The following is a 14,037-nucleotide window of genomic DNA, read 5'->3' as shown; positions in this document are numbered from 1 at the left end:
TATCTTGATAGTTGAAAAGATAAGCATCTTAATATTATGTGCAAACTTAATCTAAAAAGTAATACTATCATATTATGTTAAGAGTATCTTTGAGTTGTTTTAATCGAAGAATTGATTAGTTTGAGATTACTAGAAAAAGCGTCTCCCTCATTCTAGATGATAAGGGAGGTGTCATTGTTTTGGTGACTCTCACGGACCTACTAATCTAGGAAGGACAACATTAATTACTTTAATCGTTTTAAAAGCATAATTAGTGCCAATATTATGATACTTTACAGAACAAACTACTCAGCAACCATCATTCTATTGACTTCCAACGTTAACAAAAGTAATGTATTTATATAAATTAAATATTTGTACAAACATATAGGAGTAATATTTACAAAAAAAAATCATAAATATTTAATTATAAACCCGAGTATATATTAATTTGAAATAGTAGAGTGAGTTAACTAAAATACTCCTCCCGATTCAATTTAAATAAAGTCGCCGGCGTTGCTGCGGCGTAACGTGCTTAGATAATTTTATTGAAAAAAGGAGGCCTTTCCGCTTAATTGAAGTAACGTAGGGGTGTGCAAACATCGAACCGATCGATAAATCGAATTGAAAAAAAGTGTTATTGATTTATTGTTATTTGGTTATTGGGTTAATGTTTATTTAATGATTTTATAAAAAAAAATTATTGGGTTATCGATTTGATATTGGTTTTCTAATATTGGATTATTGAGTTAACCGATAACCCATTAAGAATATAATAATTTACTACTTTAATTTTTAGTCATACATAAATATCAAGCAAACAATATTAGTATAATCACTATAATAGACTATAACTATAAAGACCCTACACAATTAACATTCCTTAAGTAACTTGCTCTCTGCATTTACCCTTTAGGTTTTAGTAGTACTTTAGTCTTTAGGTTCACAATGTCAAAAACCTAAAGAACTAAGAACGACGACATCTAAGGTTTGCAACGATTAGGCAGTGACTAGGGTTGTGAATTGTGAGTATTTGCTATACTTTTACTACATTAAGAAAAAAATTTGCACTCAATGAGAAATTAGATTTCTCTCATTTTTATTTCGCGTTAAATTGTTGGATAAGTCATATATTTATTTTGAAAGCATTTTCTTATTAATTAAACCGAAAATCAAACCGTTAAAGATCAAAATCAATAAACGAAAAATCGATAACAAATATCTTATTGGTTTGGTTATCAATTTAACATATTTAAAAACCGATAAACCGAACCAATAATACTTAAAACCGAACTGAACCAACCGATACACACCATCAAGTAAGGTCAACCACTTTTTAATTAAATCATTTGTCTGGAGAAATAATAATTACTTCTATAAAAATATTATATAATAGAAAATGATTCAATGACTAATGAGAAGAATAATATAACCAGTAAGAAATGGCTGCTACACTTGGGCATATTTATATTTTTTTAATATAGAAATCTCACCAAAAAATTAAGTCAAATGTATTTGGTACAGAATATAATGGCTGCCCCTAAAATTTTATCGACAACATTGCGTTTCTTAGCCATCCTTCTTTTTTTCTTCTGTCCAATCGTTTGGAGTTCACATTAAAGCTCCGATTAAATCTAAATCACACACCAAGCTTATTCGAAGATGTGACACTTTCAACATAATTTTCTCCATACCCATAACAAGAACCCGAAACTTTTGATCAAGAAATTCACCTTAACAACATATTTCCTCTTCATAAAATAACAGGATTCCAAACAAATTCGCCGTCGGTTGGATAATGACAAATTAATTCAGGCTGACTTTTGCAATTTATTCAACTAATCAGAAATTCTGGAATTCATTGAATATATTGAAAGTCAAAAAATAAGATAAGATTGTACATCTCATTTGATATTTTACATCATAATCGAGGAAAATACAGGAAAGAGCATTAAAAGAATTATTACATGAAATGAGAATAAAAAACCACGTGGCAGTGGATTAGAGCTTATCTGGAACAAGAAGAAAGTTGATTGAATCTCGCTGGCAAAAATGTTCGAATTCAACTGAAATTTTGCAGCTTTCGTCCAGCCAAATCACAGCTCATTTCCCTACAACGGATAACACAGACATCATGTGAGCCGTTACCCTTACAACCCTTCATTTTCATTATTCTAATTAACACAAATCAGCACCATGTATAATGCACCATTCCCATTTATTAACAATATTTAAAACTCCCCCCATAGACTAGTTTGACTGAACACGAAGTTTACTGGAAAGTTCAGTACCATAATTACTAACTTGGTAAGAAGGAGAAATATATAATCATACCAAATTTGTGTGGAACACATCAGGCATTAACATAGTCCATACTGCCATTGCGCTGACGTTTGTTGGAACTTGAAAAGCAGCATATATGAGTCCATGATTTCTTCTTCTTCTTTAAGGGTTGCGCCTTTACCTCTCTATTGGCAACCAGATCAGACATATATTGTACAACAGCCTGAGCAAATAAAACATTAGTGATTGATATATTCAAGAGAAGAGCTAAGATAATTAAATACTACACTAATTCAGAAAGCATAATAGTTAAACGAAACAAAATTAAACCTGTGCTCCCTTCTCAACGATGCTTCCTGGTGGCACTTCCAAAGGATTTCCATCGGTTTTAAGGACCCGCAAACTTGTGAGCATCCTAAACGAATCTGGAAGAACGCGTATCTGGTTGTTACTCATGTCCAATTCTTCAAGCAACTCAAGGTTACCAATGGACCTTGGTAGTGATCTCAGGTCTGCAAAATTGTTGCTTATGTTCAGCTTTACCAGTGAAGTAGCAAAACACAAGCTCTCAGGCACTGATTCGATTTCATTGAAACTAACATTCAGCTCTTTCAAACTTGTAAGGGATGACATAGTTGTAGGCAACAGCCTAATGTTATTGTACCGCGCAGTCAGAATCTCCAAAGACTCAATTCGTCCCACTGCTTCAGGAAGAGCTTTAAGATGATTATAGTCCACACGAAGCTCTTTGAGCGAAGTACATTGACCAATAGTGTGAGGAAGTTCCTCAAGGTCATTAGTTTCCACAATCAATTTCTTAAGACTTACTAAGGAGCCAATTGTCTCAGGGAGTACTGATAACATGTTAGAGCTCAAATCAAGTTCTTGAAGGTGAGCTAACCTAGCAAAACTCGCGGGCAACAACTTCAAGTTATTTCCACTGAGATCAAGATAGACCAAGTTAAGAAGATCTCCAATACAATCAGGCAGTTCAACAATTTTGTTTGAGTGCAAATCTAGCTTTTGCAATGATAAAAGCCCCCCTATGGTGGTGGGTAGGACCGTAATTCGATTCTCAGACAGATCCAAAGTGATCAAACTTGATAGCTTCCCTATAGAATCTGGAAGCCATTCTACTTGGTCAGACAACTTATTCCGAAGGATAAGTTCTCGACTTCCTTTTTTGGATGACACTTCAATCATACTAGCAAGCTTAATCAAACTTAATTTCTCACCATCTTGACCTACAAACAAAGAAACCAGTGTCTTCTTGATCAAAAAATACAAACTTTGAGTCAACACAACAAAACAACAAATTATATAATCAAATTCACTAGAAATACGGTGCAGCAAATAGATGTAACATACCACTTATTGACGCCGACTTTAAGGTGGAATCAACAATCTTAGGCCCTGATAAAGCATCCCCAGATCGAAGCCCAACACCAATTCCATCCACAAGAAACGTGGCTTTTGCCTTATTCAAGTAACTGTCATCTCTACTATACAGTTCAGACGCTTTAATAGGCTCTTTTGAGTTATAATAGCTCGACGAAGAAGCAGCCGCAGCTGTAGTTGTCGGAGAATTAATGCCGCCGCCGGAGAAGGAAACTTGGTTTGCCAAAGATAAATCATCCGGTTCAATTGAAGAAGAAGACGGGTCATTATCGTGAGATTTAGAAGGCAAACATTTCGTAGCTCTCTGAATCAAATCGTCGAACACACTGTGAATATTGTCGAGATCTAAAAGTTTCAACGCCTCCCTCTTTTGTTCTTTACTCTGAAAAAGAACAGCGTTCCTCTGCATCTCTTGCAAAATTTTGAACAGCTCTTCTGGTACACCTTTCCTTTTATTTTGCCTCATGATAGCTTCTATTTTCAACTGATCTTCTTTCTCCAGATTTCCAATTAAACCTCTTGCTGCTTCAACCTCATCAATCGATGGCCTTGTAGGTAGAGATCCATGAATTCTCATAATTTCTTGCACAATCTCATCAATCGACATTCCTGACGACCCCATTTTCAATAATCCGCTGAAAATTTCTCGAAAACAAAAAACACCCAGATAAATTTAATTCAACATAAATACAACTCCGGCCACAAAAATTAGACACAGACTACCCTTTTCCTCGTTGTGTATGTATTATTCAAAGCAAAAAACAAAGACGAATTCCGCTATATCTAAACCAATCAGCAGATCAAGAAAAATGAAAACCGCAGCTAAGTTTTTTGTTTCTACAAGTTTCTAGAAAGCGCCAATCAACGATGACAGCAAATTCAAACCTTTACCCACATGAAGGCATGCAAAGTAAAGCTTATTTTTCGCCGTATTTTCCTATATGGAAAACAACTGTTTTCAAAAACACGGAAAAAACACTCATAAAAATGAAAAAAAAAAACCTTCCCATTAAAACAAAACTCCAAACAATTATTTAAGGAAAGAAATTGACTCACACTATTTAGTGGCTTTTCTGTCCAAAGTAAATCAACAATGTTTCTGAAAGTGTACGTGAAATGTGGAGAACAGAGAGAAGAAGAAGAAGGGAAGAGAAAGGATGAGTTATCTAAGACAGAAATGTGTCTTGTTCGGTTCTGTGGAAAATCCAACGACATCCATCGTGGGTTACCAATTTATTTATATACCTACAAAAAAAATAATACCAATTAACTTTATCTTGTTTCAATTTGTTTGTCCTAATTAATATATTTTTAAATTTAAAATTATAAAAATTGTCATATTTAATGAATATTATAAAATAATATTAAACTTTTATTAATTGAATAAATAAAAAATAATTGGGTAGTTAATGACAAGACAATGAGGGGTCGTTTGGTTTGAATTCAAGTTATGATGAAATTAATTATGATGAAATAAATTATTATGGGATTAGTTATGATGAGATTATTTTTTATTGAGTGTTTGGTTTGTTGTATTTAAAAAAATAAATTTTAAGAACAATTTATTTGTTTACAAAAAGGTCCTTAATGAATGTAAAAAGTGATATAACAAAAGGGTTGAAAGAAACATTTTTGTTATTTACCTATTTTATCCCGGGATAAGTTATCCCGAAATTACTATACCACCCAACGGGAGGGATAACTTATCCCGGTACTAATTATTAATCCCGGAATAAGTTATCCCGAACTTGCCAACCAAACAACAAATTAAGGGGTCGTTTGGTACAAAAATGAATAATGCAGGGATTACTAATGCTGGAATTAGTAATGTAATGTTAATAATGCAGAGATTAGTAATGTAGGGTTTATTTTTACCAAGTGTTTGGTTCATTGGTTCCACCCCATTTTGAAATTGGGTTAAAACTTTATTAAAAAAAACTCATTTCCAATTATACCCTTGAATTATTATATAATTAGGTTAAGGTAAATAATTGCCGAACAATATTATTTTTTTATAACCTTCTAACTAGCTATGAGAAGAACAATTTTGTTGTCATATTTGCCTTTTTTTTCCACTTAAATTATTTGATGAAAAATAATTGTCATCTTAGTAAATTGATTGCTTACAAAATGTCAATTTTCAATTTAAAAAATAAAATAAACTATCAACTTTTAGAATTGAAAAGACGTAAACAATAGTAAAACTGAATAAATCATCTACATTTACACATAAAAATTGTAAGTTGTAGTTTTAATATGTATGCAATTTTATAAATTGTTCAAATACTAATAATTAGAAACCACACAAATATTGCCCTTTTAATTAGTTAATGTTAAGCAACTCACATTTCAAATATTATATTAATTTGTATTAGATTTATGTAGTGACAAACAACTTTCGCTAAATAATTTGTAAGCTAATTTATTTAAATAAATTTACTAGTACTAATATAAAATATAAAATCAAGAAAATAAATAAAATAATTAAAATGATTTGAGGGATATTTTTGTTCTTACATAGACTTATCCCATGGTATTATATCCAATGTATTACTAATACCTCCAAATGGAAGGTATTAGTAATACACCCTATAGTACCATGTAGGAGGTCTAACTAATTCATTGATTAGTTATACATAGGCCAAAAATCCTATCAAATATAGTACTAAATAATATCATACATAATACATAAATTATTTATTTTAATGCGACCTATCAAATAATCCCTAAATGATACTATAATTTAATCTCAAAATTATTTAATAGTATTCTTCACACCAAACGATCCCTAATTTGATTCAATTTTTAAAATACGGTGGACTTGACCATGACTGAACGGATATTAAACGGAAAACCACTTATATTAGAGCATAAAAAGGAGAGATTTCCGGAAATGACCTTGGGTGAATCTGAAATGACGAAATTAACCCCAGTTCTTCTAGGATTCTCTCGGACGGCTGATGGAAACTTTTTCAAAATGACGACACCCTTTTGATTTGATCTCACTCCTTCTTGCCGCCGGTATTAATTTTGCGGTAATTGATTTTATAGGTCACTTATAAATTACAAATTAAATTTTATATTTATATATAAAAGATTTGAAGAACTACTATTACTTTTTATTTAATTTGTAAATAGTTCAAAGATTTTGTTGCCTTCGTCAATTTAAAGTTAGTTTATATTTAACAAATTATTTTGGTAAGTTATTCGACTATATCATCATTCATCATTATACAATTGAGGCAACCTCTTTTATAGAATATTGTAGATTCAACGGTTAGTTGACAGGTACCTGAAATGGTCCTTGATGAGTTAATGTATTTGCCTTTTGATGTGTTAAAGCAAAAAACTGCTAGAATTTTAAAGTTTTATAATATAGGTGACGTGTAGTTGATCAACCACATGTCACTTATAGTATAGACTTACCGATATTGAGTAAATCGTTAAGTGAAACTATAAACATTCAAAGGTAGAGAATTTTGAGATTTCAAGTTTAAAACTTAGTGTAGATAAAAAATAATAATATTAGGTGATTTTTTCTATCTATTTTAGCTTTGATAGTAAAGTTATCTGATACTTAATTAAATGTGATAAATATCTCGTGGAATTAGTCAAAATACAAAAAAAACAACTTAACCCAAACACCATGTTCATACATACACATGAAACATGCATATTGCCTTTTCATGAATGGTCTGTTTAACTAGGGCAACAAGAAGAGAAAAAAAAAACTTTATAGCTATACCTATACCTATACCTATACCAAGTGATTATCCAACTGTAATCACTATGGAATATTTCACTACGCGTCATTTTATAATGCTAACAAGAACAAAATGTTGTTATACTTGTTAAAGAATGACAAAAGTCCCACATCGGTGGTTAATGAGATGGGTGGACTCCTTATAAGGNTACCTATACCTATACCAAGTGATTATCCAACTGTAATCACTATGGAATATTTCACCTACGCGTCATTTTATAATGCTAACAAGAACAAAATGTTGTTATACTGAAAACACGTCATCAACTTATGTATGAATTTTTTTTCCTTTTCTTTTTACAATTTCACCTGAACGATGTGAAATTTGTTTCTACTTATCGGTTATTCAGAAATTTTGAGATTTCTCCGCTTAAAACTACTGTCTTTTTATTCATATTACTTATTTTATATTAACTTTACACACGACATAATAAACAAAATGATAATTTATTATATTTTACACAAATAAATTTATTGAAGATAGTACTACTTTTAAAGCCGCAAGAATCACGAAAAGATTCTAAAGTTCCCATCAATTTTTTTCAACATTCATGAATTCAACTTTAGATATATGGAAAAGAGTATGTTGTCCTTTTTTATCTACGTTTCAGATTCACCTAACAATTTAATACAACTAGTATAGTATATATCAACTACTGCTTTCGACGATCAATTTACGGATAAGAACTAATATTGCGTGGACTATACTTTTAATCAATTTTTGAACATGATTCATTAACTAGGGAAAATGTTGAATTACGTTTATAATATAATATATAATATAATAATATACTTTGTTGTTTGATGTGAGTTGTCACATGGTTTTGCAAATTGCAATAGTATAATTCTCTCTTGCATGTTCATCGACTAATTCAAACATTCAATAAATCATTTATAGAAGAGATAAAGTGGAATAAATGCAACCTCTTCAAAGGAATGAATTGAGGCAAGGTATTTTTAATATGATGCTAGTCATGCTATGCTACAAACAATAGCTTTTGACAATATTTACACTTTGCGTGAAGGTAATAATTAAGGAGTAGTGTGGCTGAAGATATTAAAGAAAATAATGTAGGTATTAGTTTTGATGTCACTAATCTTGTGTTTGACATATTTTTCGATTTATGTATAAAGCAACTACTAGTTGGTATTGTATTAGTGAAATTTCCACATAAAGCCACTCAAAAATAGCTTAATTATGCTCCATAGCTATAGTTTGTTAATTACGATTCGTAGCTACATGTTATAGGGATGAGAGTGGCGAGCGAGTTTGGGAGGAGGAGAGAGGCGAGCGATAGAGGGTAGAGAGTGGAGAAAGGCGAATTGTATATGTATATAGATCAAATTGTATATGTATATCTGTCAAAGTAATTATACATATGTAATTGGTATACATATGTATTTGTATATCTGGCAAACGAGATTGGAAGAGGGAAGAGAGCGGAGAAAGACGAACTGTATATGTATATCAGTTAGATAATTGTATATATGTAATTATTATGTATATGTATCAATTATTGTATTTGTATATATGCATACAATGTGAGCTTGTATACAATTGAATCGAGTTAAAACATTTGTATTTGTATATTCAATCTCTCCCTCATTTTATACAAACACAAATTATACATTGTATTTATATAATTTGTGTTTGTATAAAGCAAGAGAGAGAGAAAGACAAGAACTGGGTAGGGGAAAATTTGTATTTGTATAATTATAAGTGTATATGATTTGTATATCCCATCTCTCTCGCTTCATACAAACACAAATTCAAATTATATATTTGTGTTTGTATAAAGTGAGAGAGAGATTGGCAGAGAGAAGCAAGAGAGAGAGAGAGAGAGAGATTGGGCAGGGAGAGAAGAGAGACGATGGAGAAAAAAAGGAGAGTGGCGAGCAAGATTCAGAGATAGGGGAGAGAGAATAAAGGATGAGAGAGGCGAGAGAGAATGTAATTATAGCTAGAAGTAAGTTCCAAAGTGTAATTAATGCAAACTATAACTATGTTAGCTAATTAACCAGTATATATTTGTTTAACCGCGTAATTTTCCCATTGTATTATGTATAACTAATACGGGGTAAGAATTATGATATTAGCAATACTAAAGGTATTATTAGGGAAGAGAGTCAAAAATGTCTTTAAACTATATGAAATGAATAAAAATGCCCTTGTCATCAAGTTTTGATTCAAAAATACCCTTACAGTCAATACTTTGGTCCATAAATCCCCCTACAGTTACTAAATGGGTCAAAAATGCCCTTTCTGGATAAAATATTATTAAAGAACTTTGTTCTTGTTCTTTCTTTTAAAATTATTTTAACAAATAAAAATGTATTTATGTTTAATCTCATTTTATCAATTAAAATAAAATTACTTTATGTACTCTTTCGACGGATAATATATGTCATATATATAAGATCATAGTACATTCATCATTAATTTTTATTTATATAACGATGAAAAATAATGATAATAAAATAAGAAATATTTTTAATTTTCATTTTTATCTAAATTGAAGTAGGATTAAAGTTTGCTAATTTCTAAAAATATTATCAGAAAATAAATAATATATTTATTTGAAAAATGAGTATTTTTGACCCATTAAATAATAATAAAGGCATTGTTGGACCAATGCATTGACGATAAGGACATTTTTAACCAAACTATAAACAAAGAACATTTTTTACCCTTTTCCCATATATATTATACATTGTCATTATTAAAAACACAATTATATTTAATATTATTTTTTATACACCTATCAAGCAAGCTCTGAAATCATGGTAAATAACAGGGTGGACACGATGCATAGAGAGATGTGATCAACTCATATATGTAATCATATAAATAATTAGTGAGTTTTTATTCACAAATTGTTGAGAGTGTTAAATTAAGATTTTCTTATTTCATGTAGTGAAACGTTATCCAATTGTTTTGAAAATAAATTCTCTCTCTCTATATATATAATATAAGAATAAAATTTGTACTCTTTTCGTCTTCTTCATCATCAGACACCACTTATAATATTTGTTTGTCATATTTTAGATTTGTAAATGATGAATTATCCATTATATGAAAAAGATATGGGCCCCAGTATGTGTATAAAAAAGAGGTCCAGATGTGGTGGTTTGAGAGAGTGAAACATCTTTGGAATTAGGTTGGATGATAGGCACGTGCATACGTATGTAGCCTGCCATTTCCACCCTCACGCCATTACCGTTTCTTCTGTTTCATATTCCTTTTCTCTAATAATAATATCAATATCTTCTGATTATGGGTTGGCATACGAAATTGGCCCTCCCTAGTTTTCTCGACATGAAAAGATGGCAACTTCACCATCCACGTGGACAACCACACATGCCATGTCTCTTCCCGATCAATGGTAAAATAGATAAGAACAATATTAAATATAATATATTTATATTAAAAATAATATTCATTGTATAATTTATTTATAAAATTATTCTTCACAAATATGATAGAAAAGATGTGAAAATGATTTAGGAGCTATGCTAATATATGCATTAAAATTCAGTATATCGTTAATAGTATGATTTCGCATATACTAATTATACATAACATATATCAAATAAAATATTAATAACACAACTAATTATACATCCTAACAAACCACCCGTTTGGCCATAGATTTCCCAAGTAATATTTGGGGGGGAAATTTGGCAAATAATGTTTATCCATAAAATTTATCATTATTTGACAAATATTTCAAATTCATAAATACTAGTTTTTCTAGTATTTGGGCCAAATCTCATTATTTGAGATCTTTTAAAAAATTAAAATTTGACACCAAACTTTTATCATTTTACAAAAACACCCTCTATAATAGTTGTTTGCGTTGTATTACATAATTTTTTACGTGAACACCAAAGTAGTGATGAAATATGAAAGTGATCGATGATATATGGTTGTTGATGAAAATGATGAATAATCGGCTCAGGGTAACAAAGTCATGTGTTTTGTCTACTTCACGATGTATGGAATGATGCTTGTTTCACTCACTCCAAACTACCACATTGCTCCAGTGTCATGGGCACTACTTGTTATTTGTTGCAACAAAGATCCAATTAACTTGTAATACAAACTTATGGTTAGTTTTTATAGTTTTTAAAACTTATGGATATAAATCATATTTTTAAAAAAAAGTGAAATATGTTTTCCAAATAATATGACCAAACACATGGTAAAATTTCATCCAAATAATATTTGTCAAGAATATTTGAAAATCTATGATCAAACGCTAACCTAGTGTTAGAGAATTATCTTGCGAGCGTCCCTACTTTTTCTCTCCTTGCCCCGTTCGTTTGTCTGTTTGTCTGCTTTTCGTTGGCAGGCCCAATCTATGTTATAAGACAGCCGAAGATATTTATATCTCTTTTTGGAAGACTTGGAACAAGTTTGTATTAAACATCAATATTACTTACATAAAAGATGGAGTAATAAAAAATCATAAAAAGTATGTACTGACTATATATATAATATAATTTGTTAAAAGTTATAGAAAATATATATTGACTATACAATATAACTTACGCTATACACTAACCTATATACTATTATGTTACGCTCAAAAAGTTGGATATAACTTAACTATACATGAAGTATACACGAAGCAAGGAAAACGAAGTTGAAATTAGAGGAGCAATATCTTCATTGCATAGGCAAAAGCTAGCTAGCTTAAATCAGTATTCAGATTCCGGCGAGAGTTGGCATTGGCCGATTAGTTTACCGGAGAACTCGCCGGAGTAAAGCAATGGGAGATGAGATCGCATTTATACAAGTGTGTGGGCGCACTTATTTAAAGCTCTGCGTTTAGCTTTCCTAACTGCAACAGTATATGATATTTTTTTTCCTTTTTTTCAATTAATCATACGTACAATCTCGTGTGCACAATGTACAATCTTGTATGCACAATGTACAATGATTGTAAAATAATTTAACCGTCATTTTGCCCACTAAATCCTCTTAATGTCGTTGAAGGAAGCTCTTATTACAATACGAGTAACTACTCACGTGCATTTTATACTATCGAGTCAAGCTTTATTATAACAGTCATTTATTATAATATATTTCATCGTAATAATGTGATTTAAAAAAAAAATAAAATACTTTTCATATTTTATTTTACTTCTCTATAACTATAATGATATTTATTGTAATTTTCTTTTTATCTTCATACTCTTCTAATTTTACATATTTTTATTTATAACAGCTAAATAAAAACAAAACGTCAAATACATATATTATATATACCATATAACAATACTTCACTATAACAACATGAAACTTTCAAATAAACATAAGGACGCTTTGTCATTGACGTATCAAAAACGCAAATCGTTTCAAGGGAATTATATATCAAAATACTGAAAACATGAATGCCATACCAAAATTTTGGAACAACTTAGAGATGATTTTGAGTTGATTGAGATTTGATAGTTAGTGTATACTTCATCTTTTATCAATATACTAGTAAAGAAAGCCCGGGCGCTACCCGGGCCCAACATTAATAAAGTTATATTGTTACTCTCTTCGTCCCATATTAGATGAGAATCTTACTAAAAAAATTTTTTCATATTATTTGAGCACTTATTAAATTAGGATAGAATTAATTAATTCTTTTCCATTTTACCCCTACAATTAATATGATCATTCCTATATTGTATGTGTATTTTTTGTAACTCATTTCAATGTGCATTGATATAAACAAAGGGCAAAATGGTGAAGTCTTCCAATGTATTAATGATTTCTTAATCACCGTGTAAAGTTGGAAGTGCCCATTTAATATGGGACGGAGAGAGTATAGTTTATGTATTGTTATAAAATTAGTAAAGATTGTTATAATATATTTTGCTCATAAGTGAGCTAATGTAAAAACTTATTTGTCATTTGTCTTTTTAATTTCAATTTTAAATAGCAAATAAATGTAGCGATAAGATTGAGGGTAGAAATGAAACATATCTTTCTAAATTTAAGTAAAAATAAACAGAGTAGAAGTAACATTAGGGTTATCGATAGGACGATTCATTCGGTTATTTTTAAAAAAATTATATCATTCAATTTTTCGGCTATTTTATAATGTATAACCAAAATTAAAATTTTAAAATCATCCCAATCCTAATTTATGTGACACAAGCAGTACAAAAATTAGTCTTTTTTTTGTTGTCTTGTAGATATTTTAAGTTATTATTTATTGTAAATTATAGTACTTTTTATTAAAGTTTTTAATAACATATGTTACTTTTTATGTTTGAGAGTTAAACCAACTTTTTTTTATATGTCTTTTAATTTTATATGTGTTTTGTCCTTTTCCATTTTCAAAAACTAATACTCTGTCCATTTCATTTTATATGTCATTTCTTTTTATAAATATATTGGTTATTCCCTCTTCTTATGTCATATATTATGAAATTTGAGAAGTTATTGAAATTTTTATATGATTCTAAAAATATTTTAAATTGTTAGCTATTGTGATTTGTAGTACCTTTTTTTTACAGAATTTTGAAAATAATATTTATTACTCTCTTTGTTCTAATTTACGTGGCACATGCAAAATTTCAAATATTAACCATTTTTTATATGTCTCTTTACTATA

At 30.0% G+C, this 14,037-nt stretch overlaps 1 protein-coding gene across 2 annotated transcripts; it reads right to left on the bottom strand.

The window, feature by feature from the left end:
- Positions 1-1,789: 1,789 nt before the first annotated feature.
- LOC125847798 (plant intracellular Ras-group-related LRR protein 4-like) lies at positions 1,790-4,872 on the bottom strand. 2 transcript variants are annotated; one of them, XM_049527496.1, is made up of 5 exons: positions 4,717-4,872; positions 3,631-4,597; positions 2,593-3,506; positions 2,314-2,485; positions 1,790-2,090 (listed from the first exon to the last, which is right to left on the bottom strand). In XM_049527496.1, exons 2-4 carry the CDS (start codon positions 4,280-4,282, stop codon positions 2,333-2,335), a joined length of 1,719 nt encoding a protein of 572 aa, XP_049383453.1. In that variant the 5' UTR covers positions 4,283-4,597; positions 4,717-4,872; the 3' UTR covers positions 1,790-2,090; positions 2,314-2,332. The 2 variants fall into 2 exon arrangements, with proteins under 2 accessions (XP_049383453.1, XP_049383454.1); XM_049527497.1 differs by having other exon boundaries at positions 3,631-4,295.
- Positions 4,873-14,037: the final 9,165 nt, after the last annotated feature.

This window comes from Solanum stenotomum, chromosome 12 (genome assembly GCF_019186545.1).
Source record: "Solanum stenotomum isolate F172 chromosome 12, ASM1918654v1, whole genome shotgun sequence".
Classification (NCBI taxonomy): domain Eukaryota; kingdom Viridiplantae; phylum Streptophyta; class Magnoliopsida; order Solanales; family Solanaceae; genus Solanum; species Solanum stenotomum.
This window is presented reverse-complemented; position numbering and strand designations above follow the sequence as displayed.